The following is an 18,085-nucleotide window of genomic DNA, read 5'->3' on the forward strand; positions in this document are numbered from 1 at the left end:
TTTTTTAATGCATAGTTTGAAGCAATATTTTAATTCTTTTTTTAAACTGGCTGGACTTTGTTTCAAGAAACAAAAGATGAAACCAAACCAGTTTGGCTTTCAGGCCATGTTTGATTGCCCAGGTGGTGCCAGCAGGGCAGGGCTGAGCAGACCTGGTGCTGCAGGAGCAGATCTGCTGTGCTGTGTTTGAACATCCCCTCCTGTGTTCCCGGTGGTTGCTGTCCCTCAGCTGTTGCTGAGCTGGGATATCCCAGTGGGCAGCGTGCTGGAACTGTCCATGTGTGCTGACACCTTGGTGCCACTGTCACAAACCTGGCTAAGCCCAGAAGTCTCTGACTTGCACACTGTTTAGCCCTGTGTGTTGCACTGCCCGTGTTCCCCATGGGATACACTCCTCAGTGTCTTTGTTCTCTGGTGTCAAGTGACAATCTCTGTGCACACCCGCAGCTGGGGGGGATGTGAACTGAATGGTGCAGATACCCCCAGCCCTCCTGCTGTGGGTCTCAGTCTGAACTCAGTAAATCCCAGTGTCTCCCAAGGTTCTGGTGCAGCTTTGAGCTGCCCACAGGAGGTTTTGTTTTGCCTGTGGCACTTTCAGCCCCACTGAGGGAGCTTTTTGGCAAAGAGCAGTAACTTTGCCACTGGGATTGGGGCCCTGAGGCTGAAGCTGCAGTTTGTTCTGAGAGCTGCTTGCTGTGAGTTCCTCTGCCTCAGGCTGGTACCATGCTCAGACTGGGGCTGGCTTTTGCTGGTGAGCCAGAAGAGAGTGCTGGAGTTCAGAGTCCCCTCTCTAAAGGAGGTGCTGAGGCTCTCCAGAAGAAGCCTGGAACCTTCTGGGGAAGTGCAGGTTCCCAGAGAGTCTCTGCTTTCTTGCCATATGTGATGCTGGCCAGGTGTCCTCAGCTGCTGTCTCTGACCACTTCATGGCCACAAGGGCCTGGGACTCACCTTCTCTAAGGAATGCTTTTCTTGTTAATGAAGCCTTTTTTGATGAAGAACAGGGAATATCCAGTGCTCACCAGTTTCCTGCCCAAGTATAGTTTGAAAGTCAGCACCAAACACCAAATTCTACATGAGAGCTTTGCCTGCACAGCAAACTGCTTGGCCAGGGATAAGGACTGGGAAAACCAAGGCAAGGTTGCCTTTGTGTTAAGGTTCCCTAAATTCTGTTTCAGAAAAAATGGAGTAAAGTTCTTTACTGCTGTCATAATTACCTAACAGGGCAATTGCATCACCAGGCAAAGAAGTCTGTCTTCTGAGGCTGATGTCATGCCTAAAAGTAGAGGCCACAAATCTGTTTCATGTCTTCTCTCCTTTGTGCTACACTTCAAGGCAGTATGACCTTGTTTAAGGAAAGGAAGCTGAATCCTTATCCAAGACTTAAAAGAACTTTTCAGGTGACATTCCAAGTTGAAGATGATCTGGGGCAAGATTTGCCATCTCTGATCTTGGCTGGAAGACTGGCTGGTGTCTTGCCCTTTAGAACATCTCTTTTGGTGCAATGCTGCCCCTCTGAAGGCTCTTCCGTGGATCAAACCCGTTCCTGCTGCAGTGCCCTGCACTTGTGTTCTCCTGGGGTGAGGGCCTTCACAGCCCCTCAGGTGAAGGCAGAGACTGTTCCTTCTCTGGTTGGATCATCCTGGGCATCCAACTCCTGCAGTCAAAGGCATAGGCTTCAGAGAAAGGAAAAACAGAAATACCAAGTGTCACCTTACCCAGGCTAGTCCTTAGCACACCTTGAGGGAAATGCTGAGGCTCAATACCAACCAGGGCTTCTCCACCCAGTAGTTTGAACAGGACTCAGAGCAACCTGGGCTGGTGGGAGGTGTCCTTGCCCATGGCAGGGGCTGGAGTGGGGTGAGCTTTAAGGTCCTTCCAACTCAAACCATTCTGTGACTCTGTGAAAGACTTGTTTGTGTATTTGGATGCCCCTCTGTGGTGAACACCTGAGTCACATCCCCCTCCAGGAAATGCTCTCAGGTGTGTCTACACTTAGATATTTCCAGGCAGCTGTTTCACAGAATAAGATGCTTCCTGTTCCAAAGGCACAATCCACTTGTCGTTGTAGTAGTTGCTGCATCGTTTTCCTTCTGACCTTTGTTTCTGACACAGACGTGTCAATCACCTGAGGGTTTAGTGGAAACCCTTGATCCCAGGGACAGCAGCCCTTGGGGTACCTGCCTCAGGCACATCTGTTGGCTTTCAGGGCAGCCCAGAATGCCTGCAAACAGTTCTAGTGTTAAATCCAGGGACTGTCATTGGTGGTGGAGAGAACTGTTGTGTACTCTGTCACCGAGAAGGTTCATTTACAGATCATTTACAAACATCAATTGCATCCTGCTGGGAAACAGTGAGTCTGTCTGATGCAGTAAGTGCTGCAGTCACAGCTCACCAGCTGACTCCTTGGAACACTTCAGCAGGTAGACTGAGTTTTTTGGGGAGGAAGAAGTGTTGTTTGGTGGACTGAAGGCCTCTTACTGGCCTCAGGGCATCTTAGGGTAGGTCTTAAACTTACCTTTTGCACCCTGAGGGAGCACAAACCACTCACATGTGGACCTGTGTGCCCCCATCTCTGCCCCACCTTTCAGTGCCCACACCTGCTGCCTCCTGCCAGTTCCTCTAGACATGATATGCTTGTAGACCATGATGGACCTTAGTTCAGAGGAGCAGGAGTTCCCTTTCCCATCACAAATCCCCACAGGCATTCCTTTTCCCCAGCTCAGCCAGGCTCTAGGGGAGTTGTCCTTCCCACCTGATGTATCAGGAAGATGTTTTTAAGATACTCAATTATAATAGTGTCCATATCCCAGAGTTCCACAGGGTTCTTTTCCCTGCCCAGCCTCTGGAAGCTGCTCAGGTGGGCACCACCTTCGGTCCTCAGGGCCTGGATAACGTGGTGGAGTTACAGGAGCTGGGGCTGGGTTTGAGATCACACTGATCTAAAACATGTGGGGAATTCCTTGGCATGACACCAGTGGTTGCTGTTGGGGTGAAAGATCCCAGGCCCCTCTCCAGACAAATTGATGCTGTGGAGATGCCAGTGAGGAACCCCCAGCAGTGTGAGGTTACTTGAGAACCACAGTCTTGAATGTAAAACTGGAAAGATTATTCACCAGTGGAAATAATTCCTTGAAATGTGCAGTCTGCATGTGCTTTCCTGGAGCTCAGTTCTGCTGTGAGAGGAGATGCAGAGCCAGAGGGTCCCCCCTGAGCCTCCTTTTCTCCAGCTGAGCCCCCCAGCTCCCTCAGCTGCTCCAGCCCCTTCCCAGCTCTGCTCCCTGGACACCTCCAGCCCCTCAGTGTCCATACATGTGAACTGCAGTGTCAGGAATTGTGTTTCTCTCTCCCAGGAGATTTGCATCATTCCTGGGAAGGATGTGGAGCTGAACATGCCCTGCACTGTGCTGGGCCCAGGTGTGGTTTGCTCTCTCCCTGCTGCCTGTGGCAGAGCTGTGGAGGTGCTTTATTGATGCCTGCACTCGAGTTTTTACTGCAGCATGATTGTCTGGATATGTAAATCAAAGTACCAAAAGCAAAGTGAAGTCAGCTTGATCATCCATTGTTTTATTGTACACCAGACCTGATTATGGGTGAGCACTAAATAGTGGGGTACAATTATTTATAGCAGGGGCCATTTGGGATGAAATGTTCTGTTGCAATATTTTGGGCACTGACTAGAGCAGAGACTGCATTGCTTAATTAGCTGTTCCTTCTGCCTTTTCATGGAGCTGCAAACTGAAAACTAAATAGGAATGTTAATATCTTTAACAGCATTGCCACATACATCACAATCCTCTTGGATTTACAGGGGTACTTATCAGTAATCTAATATTTATTTAAAACAAGCTTTCATAAAACAAGTTTTCTATCAGGGAAATAGGCACTTAGAGTAGAAATACATTAATTTTAGTCTAAAACATAAGACTTCTATATCACCCTTCTCATCTCCAGCATGTCCAGTAGTTTGAGAACAAGGGAAGGCAACTATGGGATAATTCAGGTCCCTTGTTCCCAGGTTGTCCTGCTGGTCTGTCCAGCATTACCATTCTCTGTTAGGACACTAAAATGATCACTCCAGCTGTTTCTTCTGCTTTGTTTTGTGCACTTGGGCCATCTCCAAATTCTGCTGCTACTTTCTTTGGCACTTGAGAATGCTGTAGGAAATCTCTGTGTTGCTTTCAGCACCCTCCCCTCTGGCTCCCTGACAGCCACACTTCTCCAGTGCAGTCACAATGAGGGGAAAATGAAATTTTAATGTCCTTTATCCTGTGCATATATTGATTTAAAGTGGAGAAAGGAGAACTTTGTCCATTTTCCATCGAAAAGCCGTTTGCAGTATTGTCAGTTTGATTTTGTCACACAGAGATGAGCTGAGGACCATGTTACTTCCAGAGGATCAGGGACTTCCAGAAGGTGTTCCTGGATTTCCATCTGCTCTGGTTGGCCCTTTACCCCAAACATGAGCTGCTTCTCTTGTGCCTCTTCCTCCTTATTCTTTGCTCCTAGAATTTAAAAAGGGCAGTTTGGAAATCTGGAAGAATCAGAAGAGGATCTCAGACATTAAAGGAGCCTTTACTGGGTGGTGTAAGGGATTGTGTCCTGCCTGGTTCTGCTGCAAAGGTACCACCTGGACTGCTTGGAATTGCAGATCATGGTCCATGCACTGACCCCCAGGGAGTGTGGGAGAATTCCCATCAGCATCCATCTCCTCAGCCTTTGGAAACAGCCCCTCACTGTCTTTCCTCACTTCTTCTGGGAACCTTGGCTGCTCTACAGGTGTTCTGTCCCCATTTGTGTGCCTCCCAGACAGCTCTTTCCCCCCAAAAGTGCATGTTGTGCAGCCCCTTCAGCCACTGCTGCTCCTCCCCTGGGCAGAATTCCCCTCCCCTCCCTGCCCCAGACCCCTCTCAGCACATCCAGTGTGTCCTCAGGGGGTGTGATGGGATCTGAGGGGGAAAACTGGCCCTTTGTCCTTCCTCACTGCTTCCCCTTTCAGTATTCATGTTCTGTGTAATAATCTTTTTGGGTTTAACTTTGGACATTGTTCTGAATCACCTTTTGGTCCCTTCCATTCTGCCCAGTTTCCTCACCATCCTACTTTTAGTAATTTCTTACCTCAATTCATTAATTGTTTGATAGGCTCAGTGCTTTGTCTCTTTCAGGACTGTGATGTAACATTGCATTTTCTGCTGGTTTGCATAAATTGGAATACCTTCCTTTTGAAGTTTTTGTATCCCTTTACCAGTGACTTCAGCAAATCCTGTGGAGTTGGACTCGATGATCCTTGTGGGTCCCTTCCAGCCCGGGAGATCCTGTGATTCTTTACATGTGTTGGGAACTGCCTAACCCCATAACAGTCATTTTACTGAATTATTTTCATTTCCTGGGTGAGCTCTCTGATGTCCCCAGACTAGGATTAACTCCAGTTATGCAGCTCCATGGCACTGGGTGTTTTCTCTTAGGTTGGAGTCAGAATTCAGTTTAGTAATTTTGAAGTGGAAAACCAGATTTTCCAGGTACTCCCCAATGTTCTGCCTACTCGTACAGTAGAAGACAAATGAACCTGGTGATACCCAGTGAAGGTTCTACCATGGAGAATGAAAATGTGCTGCTGTATTAACAGAGGTATCTAAATATTCAAAAAGTAAGGGCAGGGAAAGGCTTGGAATACAAACGTGTGTAGGGATTTGTGGACAAGAGGCAGCAGGGCAGCCCTGGCTGCTCCTGTGTAAATCAGGAGTAAATGAGCAACTGCTGTGGATTGTAATCTCTTGAGAGCAGCGTGTCACTGTTTAAAACTCCCTTTAATCCTTGCAGACCAGTAATGGAGGAGGGAGTTTAAGTGATTATTCCTCCTCTGTCCCATCAACTCCAAGCACCAGCCAGAAGGAGCTGCGGATCGATGTCCCTCCCACTGCCAACACTCCAACTCCGGTGCGCAAACAGTCCAAGCGCCGATCCAACCTCTTCACGGTGAGTGAGCCAGGGGAGGCGCTGCCGGGCCCTGCCTGCTCTGAACCCTGCCTGCTCTGAACCCTGCCTGCTGCCAGGGAGGTGCCTGAGCCTCAGCCCTCTGAGCTGAGCTGGGCTGGGCTGACCCCCCTGGAGTGCTGAGATGGATGCGTGGGCTTGGAATTGAAACCCTTCTGCTGTTATCCTTGGGTGGTTCTGTTGGAGGCTTGGACAGGAATTCAATACAGGGAATACACAGGAACACCTTTCCTGGAAGGTGGGCTGGGAGAGCTCAGCCTGGAGAGGAGAAGGCTCCAGGGAAACCTCAGAGGCCCTTCCAGGGCCTGAAGGGGCTCCAGGAGAGCTGCAGAGGGCCGAGGGACAAGGGATGGAGGGACAGGACACAGGGAATGGCTTCCCACTGCCAGAGGGCAAGGAGAGGTGGGATATTGGGAAGGAATCCTTCCCTGTGAGACTGGTAAGCCCCTGGCACAGGTTGGGCAGAGAAGCTGTGGCTGCCCCACCCCTGGGAGTGTCCACGGTCAGGTTGGGCTGGTGGGAGGTGTCCCTGCCCATAGCAGGGGGTGGAATGAGATGATATTTAAGTACCTCCCCAACCCAACCCATTCTACAACTGCCCCATGCTACTTTTATTACTATACAGAATCAACTCACTTTCCTAGGATTAAAAAAGATGGAGATTAAAATAACTTTTTTTCCTTCCCAAACGACCTGATCTTTGCTTCCTTGAGAGGCAAAAAAAAGTAGCAAACAAATGCCTGGTGCAGTATGAGAGGTCTTTGTTATTCAGAAGTAGGTTGGGAGATGATAATGAAGCCTTGAGTGGTGATTCCCTTAGTTTAGCAGTCCTGCTGAAAGCTCTGGGACTGTGCCGAGTGTGTGATTGTGGTTTGTAAGCAGTTCTTTGGCAGTGAATGTGCTTTGTGGCAAACTCAGAGTCCCAGAGTCACAGCTAAGGCCCTTGGGGATTGGAGCTACATGTTAGATGAGCTTAGACAGCCACAGCTTCCCTGTCATCACAAAGAGTTGATATATTTTATTCCAAAGGTGGTGCCATGTTCCCTTCCCACACAGAAAAAGGTCAAAACCATTTCCTCACCCTCTTAAACTCTGAGCTCTCAGCCTTTAGCAAGTAGGAGGTTTGGTGGCTGTTGTGGAGTGACAGGACAGAGCCCCAGACCTGGGGCCATCCCAGGGCGCTGCTTTGGTTTAAGATGGGATGCTCAGCTCCCACTGAGAAGAGAAAGTCAAGCACTTGTGTTTGGGTGCAAATGTGCAGGTGCAGAACACAAAATGAGCTGTGTGAGAGAACATACAGGGTTTGATTGCAGTCCTGGGCATTTCTTCTGTGGCTGGGAAGACTGTGGAGCTGCCAACCCCACTAGGTGTCAGTGTGAGCCCAGGAACCAGCGGCAGGCAGGGCTGGAGACGGGGCTGGAGCCACCACATCCCTCCGGAGCTGAAGGAGGGACCTCTCTGGGTTCTGCTGCACTTGGGAATTTGGGGGTGTTTGAATCCGGAGCAAGTGCAAATTTGAGGGGGAAAGAAGAAAATAGACCCATCTAGGATCACAGCAAAGGGTTGAGTCAGCCATAAAAACATAGACTGAGGCTCTGGTCTGTGATAATTAATAGCACAGTGAGAGACAAATTCACTGACACGAGAGGGTGTTGAGAGTTGTTCTGATGTCTGATAACTGGGGGAAAACTGGAGGGAAAACAAGTCTCATGGAAAAGTACTACTTTGGTTTTCATAATTAGTTCTGACTTTTACACCTGGGCATGTTGAAGGCTGTGGAGTGAGTTGTAATTTGTGTCCTGAAGTATTTTGTGCCCTCTCAGCCAGGTTATGACCTGGAATTGTTTAGTTGAATAAATAGGTGAGCAGGATTTTCTGTGTAGTTATGAAAAAAGTCCATAATTAAAATATTTAGCTCTGGATTTCTTGCTTGCTTCTCTTCCCAGCCTGGAACTTGCTTATGCCTTTATCTCTTAAAGAATCAAATGTATTTCTGTTTAGTAATTGCAAGTTACCCCTTGTTATCTGATAGCACAGGTGATCTGTTTAGTGACCTGCAGATCTTTCAGTGTTGGAAGAAAATTGTGTTGAGTAGAAAATGGATATTATTTCTCTTAATGACAGTTTTTGAGCTGGAACAGGGTTGAGAATTCTAAGCACATTATATGCACTAAATGCAGCATCTGATGGTTTTGGCTTTGAGTATTAATGTTTGTTGTAAAGCAGCTGATTTTCCACTTAGGTGATAAAACAGATCAAATATTAGCAGAAGTGTTAATGGCCTTGGGTTTGGGCAGTCTGATAACGGGGGCCACTAAATAATAGTGTGTAGGGCAGTGGGGATTTGCATCTGAGGGGTCCCCTTCAGCAAGGACCTGACTGTAACTGTGTCTGATCCCACGTGGGGTGAGGGAGTGTGCAGGACAATCAGGTGTGTTGCCTTCCCCATATTGGGTATTACCTGTCTTCTGTATTTGCAGAATTGCAAGTTTTTTCAGACTTGAACTCTCTCAGTATCTACTGTTAGAGGTCAGAATTCTTCCTTTTGGGGTGATTGGGGTCTGGTTGGGCCCAAACTCAGACACCTCGTCCCTCTGGAACTAAATCTCACTGCACAGCCTGTACTTGGGTCAGGTTTTATACTGATTAAGTCTGTCTATGACTTCCAGTGCAAGGGGGAAACCACTCCAATGATATTCATGCACGTGTTTTAATTTTTCCAGACTTTTTCTGGTTTGCTGGCACAAAGTTTTCAATAGAACCACTTAGTGTGTCGATGTGCCATCAGGAAAAGCCCTAGCAAGTGTTGATCCAGTGTGGTTTAGACTCTATTTTTTTGTGCTGCAGGATGTGAGATGCCTTGTGTGTGTCATAGGTACAAAAGCAAAAAAGATCAGACCAGATCTCGGTTTCACTGCGTGATTTGTCTTTATAAATAGCAGAGCCTGCTAAGATTCTCCCCTGGAAAATGTGATTACAAGCAGCAAGAATGGGATTTGCCTGACAGAAATCCCTGTGTTTGTATCCCTTTGGCACTGAACAGTGTTTTGTACGTAGATATTTCCCTTCCATGTCCGGTGTGTTATTTCCAGATGCAGTTACTGGTATGGAAGGGAAGATGTGGTGATTTAAAACCAAAAGTGAAAACCAGCATGTAGATATTCAGCTTGCATTTCAGAGGCAGGATCCTTTCTTTAAAAAAAAAAAACGGGATAAAAAAGAAACATTCAAGTTGACAATTCCCCTCCCAAGGATTTGGGCACCTTCACTGAGTTTCTTTACAATGTCACTTACGGGCTCTTTGCCCCATTGAAGCTTTGTTTTGCCTCGTATTCTCTGGAAGTGGCACTTTCAGAGGCAGAAATCTGTCCTGAAGGACGGGAACAATAGTTATCCCGCACACTGGATTTCATCCCTCCCACTTGTTTTGCTTTCTCCCCTTCATTCTTTGTTTCGTTCCGCCGCTCGCCATTCCATTGCCCCGATCCATAGTAACTGTCGGCAGCGCGGCATCCCCGCCGGGAATGTGCTGCTGGGAATGCTGCTGGGAGTGCTGCTCCTCAGGGCCTGCTCTGGGGGCTCCCTCCCTGCCTCCCTCCCTCCTCTCAGGCCCCAAGGCAGCTGCTCCGGGCGTTTGTTCTTCCTCCCACCCCCCTGTCGAATATGGAAAACGGGTATTAGCGACGCACCGTCCGTATTGTCCTCCTAATTCCGGGGTTTCCAACATCTCTTTCTGCTGGAAACGAGCAGCGTCCCCTGGTTTTCATTAACTCCCCATTGTGGCACTGGACATCACAAATGGGCTCCTTTCATGTATCATCTCCCGAGTTGAAAAGCACATGAAAATGTTTTCCCATTTTCAATATTGTGTGAGTAATGTTCCCATTGGAAAGTAATGGAGTGAAGTTGTCACTTGTCAGTTCAGTTATTAAGGAGGATGACTCTCAGGTCTTCTTTTTGTAATAAAATAAATCTGTCAAAATCATTATGCCCGTGCATTCTTTGGCAATAACGGGCTGCAATCTGAATATCTGCTTAAAATTCCTGCAGAACTCACTGAAGTCAGGAGGTGAGCACTGTGACCTTACTCCTGGGGCAGCTCCAGCCTTACAGAACGCCAAGATAAAGCGACTCCTGTTTAAACATCGATTAAATTCACCTCATGCTGATTTTTTCCCACATTGCATTCAGATAACTTTTCTCAGCATCAATCCCCACCTTTTCTTGCAGTTCCAACTTTCTAACCATCCCAGAGCAGGAAAAAAACCTAGTAAGTTAAAGTCAATGTGATCAAAACCAGCATCCTTAAATCGTATTTCTAAATGTTGATGATGTTTCTAGGAACCCACAGGTGTGAGTTAAATGTGTGCATGGATATCTTATATTTTTTAATGAGGAGCTGGAACCTTCGTTCCTCTTTGGAGCTACTGTTGAAAACTTCAGAAACGTGTCCTCTGATCTGCTGGGTCTTCAGGCAGTGAAAGTGTAACTCTTTAAACCCAAATACATCTCAAACCAGTGGATGGTGGAAGTTTATGGGTGGTGTTTATTCAGATCCTTGGATGGTTGTGTACTTGTGTGGATTCGTCTCACAGCTCTTGAGTCTGTATTTGTGTGTCAAATGATTTTTAAATTGCTTGGAGAAAAAGGAAAATGAAGGCATCCTGCGTGTGAACCTGCTGCATTTAATGGAGCCCCAACTTTCTTTTTGCTCTGCAGTCTCGGAAAGGGAGTGACCCAGACAAAGAGAAGAAGGTGCTGGAGAGCAGAACAGACAGCATCGGCAGCGGCCGCGCAATCCCAATTAAGCAGGTAATGCCGAGCGGGGCTCTCGGTGGCGGTGCCGGCGCCGCGGCCGCTCCTCGGGCTCCTGCTCCGGCCGCTCTGATGTGCGCCGGGAGCGCGCCCGGCACTCACTTGACATCAATTAGGAGAGGGTCCTGTGTGTATTAAAATGGGATCATTAGAATGAGAAGAGGGAAAATGTGACAACAGGCCTAATGAAGTGCAGTCTGCCGGCCCGCATACGGAGCGAGCGGCTGTGCGGGCTGGGCTGGCTTCAAAGCGCCTTTGTAGCGGCTGTGCCGGGCTGTGCCGAGCCGAGCCCGTGCCGGGGCTGCCAGTGCCGGGCCAGGCTGGCCCCGCAGCCAGGCAATTAGCGCCGCTAATCACGGCCCTGTGTCAGCTGCGCGCTCCTGCTTGTAATTTGCTAATGAAGGAATTGTAACTTTGATTAGGTTCAGTTTCATTTAGACCTTATTATATAAGGGAACGTTTACAGCTGTAATGGGTGGCCTTAATTAAACTTTCTCATTACACAACAGGGCTTGGATCCGAAGGTTTGTTGGGGTCTGTGTTACTGGCCTGGGCACACTTCCATTAGCCCAGAATGGGAAATGGGAGCTGGGAACGCTCCTCTGGAAGGCAAAAGCAGTGCCAGTGTTGGGCAGTGAGTTTTTGGGGAGTGGGATGATTTGCTTTCTCAAATGAAATGGCACCGAATCCCCATAGTTGGTGTTTGCCTTCTGAGTAGTTTCTCTGTCAGTGTGTGCAAGTGTTTTGTTTCCAGGGGAGTCGCCTGCTGGAGGTAAGTGCCGAGGGAAGGGAGCTCCTGTGCCTCCCATGTGCTTGTCCCCCAGCTGTTGAGGTGCCTGTCCTGCCCTCCCCAGGCTCACCTGCCTCTCCTGATCTCCTCAGTCCCTGCCAGGCAGCCCTGTGTCTCCTGGGTGAAGGTGGCTTCACATATTTGAGGGTGTTTTGTGTTTTTCTGCTTCATTTCTGGGTGCGAGGGGCAGACGATTTTGTACCCTTAACTATCAGCAGAGATTCCTCTTCTTACAGTCACTTAAAAAGACCTTTTGGGACCATCAGGCAGCAAAAGTGCTGTGGTGTGTGAATCTGTAGCAGGCAGATTTTAATCAAGCACACTGCAATCCAGAAGAGCAGTTTGAAAGCAGAGGAGCTCGGGCTTTGGCTCTGCATTCAGGGGAGGAGGTTCCAGACATTTAAAACAAGCTCCAATTTTATTTTCCTACAGTTTGTGTGGTACAGGATGGGTTAGACCGGCTGGAATTCTTTTGGGCAATGCTAATTAAACAGAAGTGCAGCTGAGAGTGACAAACTGAGGACTGTGTGTGCCAACATGCCAGGCATACAGACTGCTCTTCTCTCAAATGCTGTTGTGTGGAAGGAGTTTGATTAAAAATGAACTCGTAGGAAGAGCAGTGTAAGATAAACATTGCAGGTGTGATTGCACTACACAGTGGTGGAATAAAATATCCTCTCCAGCCTCTTGGATTTCTGTTTGGAAAAGCTCTCCCTGCAACCCTGCTTGGATCCTAAATGTGAGCAATCTTTTGGGAGTGTGTCCTTCTTGTTATTAATCCTGACTGTGGCAATTCTGCTTTGTCACATACCAGCAATTCTCAGCAAGCACAGGGGGTGTGTTGGCAGCAGCCCCACCCTGGTCCAGGGCTTGGGGAGGTTGGGTGTGTGCAGTGCTGGGGGGTGGCTGTGCCCCTGGGGTTTCACATCTCACTTGGGGATCAAGAAGAGGGATTTGGGAGGCCTTGTTGGTGAAGGTGGCACAGGCTCAGTTGTTGGTATGCCTGTTCCAGGTGGGCTCTACAGGTGCTGTCTCTCTGGGGCAGGAGAAACTCCTCCTGGAAAAGGTGGTGTCTCTTTTCTTTCCTGCCTTAACTGTAGATAAGGTGGTTGGGATGTGAAAGGCAACTTCTTGACTTAAAAGTTTTAGTATGTTGTGCTTCTCAGGGTGGGAAATCCCTTCCATCATGACACATCTTCTCTGAGAAATGATCAGGGAATCACAGAATCATTGCAGCTGGAAAAGCCCCCTAAGGTCAGAGTCCAGCTGTCCCCCAGCACTGCCAAGGCCACCCCTGTCCCTGAGTGCCACATCCAGAGGGCTGTTAAACCCCTCCAGGGGTGGGCACTCCACTGTTCCCTGGGCAGTTCCACTGCCTGACCTCCCTTTGGGCATGAAGACATTTTCTTCAGTGTCCAATCTGAGCCTCCCTGGCACAACTGGAGGCCATTTCCTCTGTCTTATTTCTTGTTGCTTGGGAATAAAGGGAAATGTGGTCTCAGGAAGCTGGATACAGACTGTGGCATTCCCAGGAGAACCATCTCATTGCATCACTGAGAGGCCTGTGCTGCTAATGCTTCATCACCAAGTTTTCCAGTGTTTGTCCTCCTGTTGGCCTGGGAAAAAGGAAATTATGGTTGACTCTCCCAGTCTATTTTGTGTTCTCAGTTCCCTGCTACTTGGAGGAACTGTAATTACAAAAAAAAAAGTGAATAGAAAAAAGTCTTATTATTCAGCCATTGAAATCAATGCCTTGATTGTTGGTTATCCCCTGTATTTTGTGGTGCCTCTGGGTTGTTCTTACCTACCCAAGGTCTCCTGAAAACAAGAAATAATGTTTCCCAAATAAAACTAAACATTAAAAAAAATCCCCAAAACTAAAATTACCCACAGAACAAAACCCAACCAACCAAACCAAACAACCCAACAAAAATCAACCCAAAACAAAAGAATAAAACAAAAAACCCAACAACCCAAAACACACTCAAAAAACCCCAAACAAAAACGAATAAACTGCCCAAAGCAAATCCCGTGGAGACTGGAAATGTTCTGGTTTTGAGGAAAGAAATGAAGTCTCTCCCAGCACTAGAGAGAACAGGAAGGGAGGGAGGGAGGACGAGCAGGTCTTGGCCAAGTGTTTTTGTGTGTGATGGGGAGAGCACAGAACAAATGTAGGCGAAGATCAGCTCTCTGGGAGGTGCAGTAGATGTGATTATAAGAAGCCTGTTGTTCATCTCAGCTGTGTGTTTTTTCATACACCCAAACCATTGCAGGACTCTGTGGAACAGGTCAGACTGTGGATGGCACATTTCCTTCCATGGAAACACCTCGTTCCTTCAGGGCTTTATCCTTCAGTCAGAGCAGTCTGGCCCAAACCAGTTCATGTTCTTATTCTGTGTCCTTTCCACACATTAAAACTGACTTTTCACTGCAGTGCTAAATGTGGTTTTATGGGTCTGAGCCCTGTAAAACTGTCCTGAGGAGCCTTCCTGCTCCCAGCACACCCCAAACTGCTGGCACTGAGAACAGGCATGTCTGAAGGTGTGGCTGCTCATTCCTTCCAGAACTCTCTGCCTTGTGTTTGCACAGGCCTGGAATCCTGCCCTTCAGCAGCTGCTGGGAATGGCAGGATTCTTCCAAAAGCCCAGAAAATTCTGACTTGTGTGCTGCTTAAATAACCTGAACAATCAAATGGAGTCAGAAAGCATCTGGAACAACATTAACATTAAAATCCATAGACAGTTCTGTGCTTCTGAGAAAGAAAAAAAGTATTTAGGTTACTTTTTTTTTGTAGCATTGTTGATAATGCTCTTAAAGTGAGTGGTTTGCTGTGTTTGGAGAATCCTCCCTTCAAATCCATTTGTTCTGGAAATGAAGACTTGTTCTGGGAGTGAGTATTTTGCAGAATATTTTGAAGCACACATTATTAACCTGTACAGTTTAGGGGAACAGACTTCCCAGAATGGGGGGAAGTTGTAGAGTTTTGGAAAAAGAACTTGGGTTTTTGTGGGTTTGGGGGGGTCTTTATCAAGAGGGCATATTCAAATTAAAAAAAAAAAGGCACAACAAGCAAAATAAAAGCAAGAAGCTCAGCTCAGTGGTGAGGGGGCTTGTCATGTATTAATTTTTCATTGCTGTGGAGAATTGTACATACATAATCACTTGATTGCAGTGGGAGTTAGCGAGCTCCTATGGTGTCATTTGCATAAATCTTGTTAAGTCAATGGCAGTTAATGAAGTACAAATGAGCCTGGAGAAGGTGACATGCAAATCGTGGGTGGCAGATGGGAGGTCTGGTTTTGGGATGGCAGCTGTGTGCTCGCTCTTTCTTTTTTTTTATGTTCTTTTTCTCTCCTGCCCCATCCCCCAGACTGGAGCGTAAATAAATACCTAAGACTGGCCTTGACTTTTTGCTTTCAGCCCTTCTTCTCTTTGCCCTCTGCTCTTCATCACAGATGCTCAAATCATTATCTACTCCAGCTATATAACCTTGGCTGTGCTTTTACCAAAACCTGCTCCAAGCAGATGTTTGACAGGTTGGCTCAGCCAGGGAGGGGCTGCACCTCCTGAACCCCCCAATTCCTGTGTCATTCAGGGGTAACAAACTTGAAGCCTGGATTGGAAATAAATGTTCTAGTGGTTAATGTTACATTGATGACACAGTGAAAAATTTGCCATCCATGACTTGCAAAGGTGAACTTCAGAATCCATTCCCTTCCCTCCGTTTGCAAATGGCTGGATTAATGGAGAAAGGGGAATATCTTATTCAGGCTTTGCTTTTAGGTGATATTTCAAGTGACCTTCTTTGCCTGCCAGCTTGACATATTTAAGTACATTAGAGTAATCTTAATGAAATTAGGTGGTTTTTCCTTGCTTTTACTGTGAACTAAAAATGGCAAATAATTTTAGGTCAGGGCATGGGGGGGGGTGGCATCACTGATCTGCTTTTCATGAGGAAGGGCTGGATTCCTGGGTGCACAAGCTGCAGTTTTTCCTTAAGGTGGACATAAACCAAACTGAAACTTCTCAATGTGCCTCTGAATTCTGTAAAAAATTACTGTTGAACTTGGCAAAGATAACTATTTGAAAATAGAAGTCAAACTTGGCCTGAACTCTTGTCCCCTCTCAGTTCCTACAGGTGTAGGGCAGTCCTGCCTCTGCCTCACTGGAGCTTCCCTGACCCCTTTCTGGTCCTTGGAGCTCTGGTTGGGTGTTCACAGCCCCAGGAACACAATTCCTGTGTGGAATAACACCCAGTGCTGTGTTCCCTCAGTCCTTCCCACTGAGCCAGAGAGAACATCCTACCTGCAATGTGTTTTCCCTTAAACCCCCAGAGCTGTCTGTGCAGCTGGGGGAGTGTTTGAGCAGACAAGGCAGTGTTGTCCTGGCAGTGGGTTTTGAAAAGGGATCACCTGCCATGTCTGCTCAGTGAGAGTGATGTCCTTCCTCATCCTCAGCACCAGGAGAGCCCTGGAATGCTCCGGGCAAGTGTCACATCTGAGACTCCTCGTCCTCATGAACAGTCAGTCCATGCTCTTTGCAGCAGCTTTCCTGGCTGCAAATGTTTACTTGGAGCCTCCCAAAAGAGAGAAAAATAGGCAGTGATCTTAGCAGCTCTTCTGGCTGAATTCATCTGACTTGACAGGGTGAAAAAACCGATCTGGAAGAGCACGGTGGGCAGATGATGCCACAGCCAGTAGTGCCAGGGCTCAGCTCATGGCTTCTCTCTCCTGTCTGCGTTCAAAATCAGGTTGTGTTTTGAAATAAAAATGCCTAATGCAGGTAAAGGCCAGAAGCATTTCAGAAGGAGGATGGCAGCAAGCATCTGGAGGGCCCACAGAGCCCAGGGTTTATTTGCTTTCACTGTACCTGTGTCTTGCTGCACAGAACCCTCTGTTTCACTGACAGACCAGCCCACTGTGGTGCTGCTGCTTCTCCTCCAAAACAGAATCCCAGAGTAGTTTGGGTGGGAAGGAACCTGAAAGACTATCTTGTTCCTTCCCCTATCCCAGGTTCCTCCAAGCCCTGTCCAGCCTGGCCTTGGGCACTCCCAGGGATGGGGCAGCCACAGCTTTCCTGGGCACCCTGTGCCAGGGCCTGACACCCTCCCAGGGAAGAATTCCTTCCCAGTATCCCTCCTCAGCCTGCCCTCTGGCAGCTGAAAACCGTTCCCCCTTGTCCTGTCTCTCCAGGCTCTTGTGACAAATCCCTCTCCATCTTCCTTGTCATCTCCTTCGTGTTCTGGAAGGGACATCCACCACAAGCACTTCAGCTTGGTTTGTTTGCTCCCTGACCCTCAGGTTTGTGGCTGGTTGTTTGCAAGCACTGGTGTCTCCAGAGAGTGGCTTTCCCAAACTCAGAGATGATGTGATTTACCAGGAACTGGCAGATGACATGGTTTGATTTATTTATCTCCAGCGTGAGGTGTAATTTCCTCTGTCACACGTCTGTCTAATCACAGTAATCAGTCTCCAGATCAGCTTGTGCAAACACCAGGCTATGGTTTGGAGCCAAATACTCTTAGTGCTGAAATCTTCTGTGTAATTCCTCTGCAATTGTTTATAATCAGAACATACACATTTTGCTGTGCTTTTTTTAATTAGCTGATTACTAGTTATAAAATGTTTTGTACTCGCCGTGGTTCTGTAAATTGTTAACTGGTCGCTACCAGTATAATTAAATATCTCAGAGCACTTGGCTGTGGTTGCATTGAACTGTGAAGAAATAATGTTATATAGCCAATCAAAAAGAGATACTTGTAAACTCATTTAAAGCGTCAGAGTGTGTTAGGACTATCATGGTGATGCTTATTGCAGGAGAAATTAAAGATACAGTTTTGTGCTAAGAGGCAATACAGAAATTAGTTCCTGAATTAGTTGTTAATTGATTTGGTAATTCCCTGGGGTCTGCATGCTCTTTTTTCCTTTTTCGTTGTTGCATTCAGTTAACAGTGACTATTCCCAGTGCACTTGAAATATTTTTTCCAATTAGATCAAATGTGGCCTTACATCAGAGGCACAGCCCCAGCTCCTGTACCTGCCTGGAATAATGTGGGATGTGACTGCCAGAGTGGGGCTTCTCCTGTGCTGGGGTTCAGAGAGCATCCCAGGGAAGCTGTGATCCTGAGAGTTTGGAATAAAGCAGCATCAGGAGCTCCCTTGGACATCTGGAGCATTAACCCTTCCCTTGCCCTTGGATCAAGGTGTGCAGGGCAAGGGGCACGGCCCCTCCTGGCACAGCAGGCAGGGCTGGGCATGATCTCAGCCCCTCTGACAGGGGCAAGTCCTCTGTTTCCTTGTCTGGCCCACTGGAGCCTCCCATCTGCTCCCTCCTCTTTGGGGTCTGGTGGTTTCCCTTCCCGAGGTACCTGAGAATTGCAGGAGAAGGGTGGAATTTGGGACTCTGGCTTGTAAGGATTGAATTTCTAACAGGTATTTTATATATATATATAGTCTAATATATATTATTACTGGTCTCCTCATATTTTCA

The 18,085-nt window shown here is 47.5% G+C and overlaps 1 protein-coding gene across 6 annotated transcripts in view; it reads left to right on the forward strand.

Annotated features, from left to right (window-relative positions):
• Positions 1-18,085, forward strand: part of AGAP1 (ArfGAP with GTPase domain, ankyrin repeat and PH domain 1) — a 320,698-nt gene that overhangs the window by 140,951 nt on the left and 161,662 nt on the right. For all 6 annotated transcript variants that reach the window (XM_071562998.1, XM_071562999.1, XM_071563000.1 and 3 more), the window contains exons 8-9: positions 5,818-5,973; positions 10,711-10,803. In XM_071562998.1, coding sequence (XP_071419099.1) covers positions 5,818-5,973; positions 10,711-10,803 — 249 coding nt within the window. The remainder of the gene's footprint in view (positions 1-5,817; positions 5,974-10,710; positions 10,804-18,085) is intronic.

This window comes from Pithys albifrons, chromosome 8 (assembly GCF_047495875.1).
Source record: "Pithys albifrons albifrons isolate INPA30051 chromosome 8, PitAlb_v1, whole genome shotgun sequence".
NCBI lineage: Eukaryota > Metazoa > Chordata > Aves > Passeriformes > Thamnophilidae > Pithys > Pithys albifrons.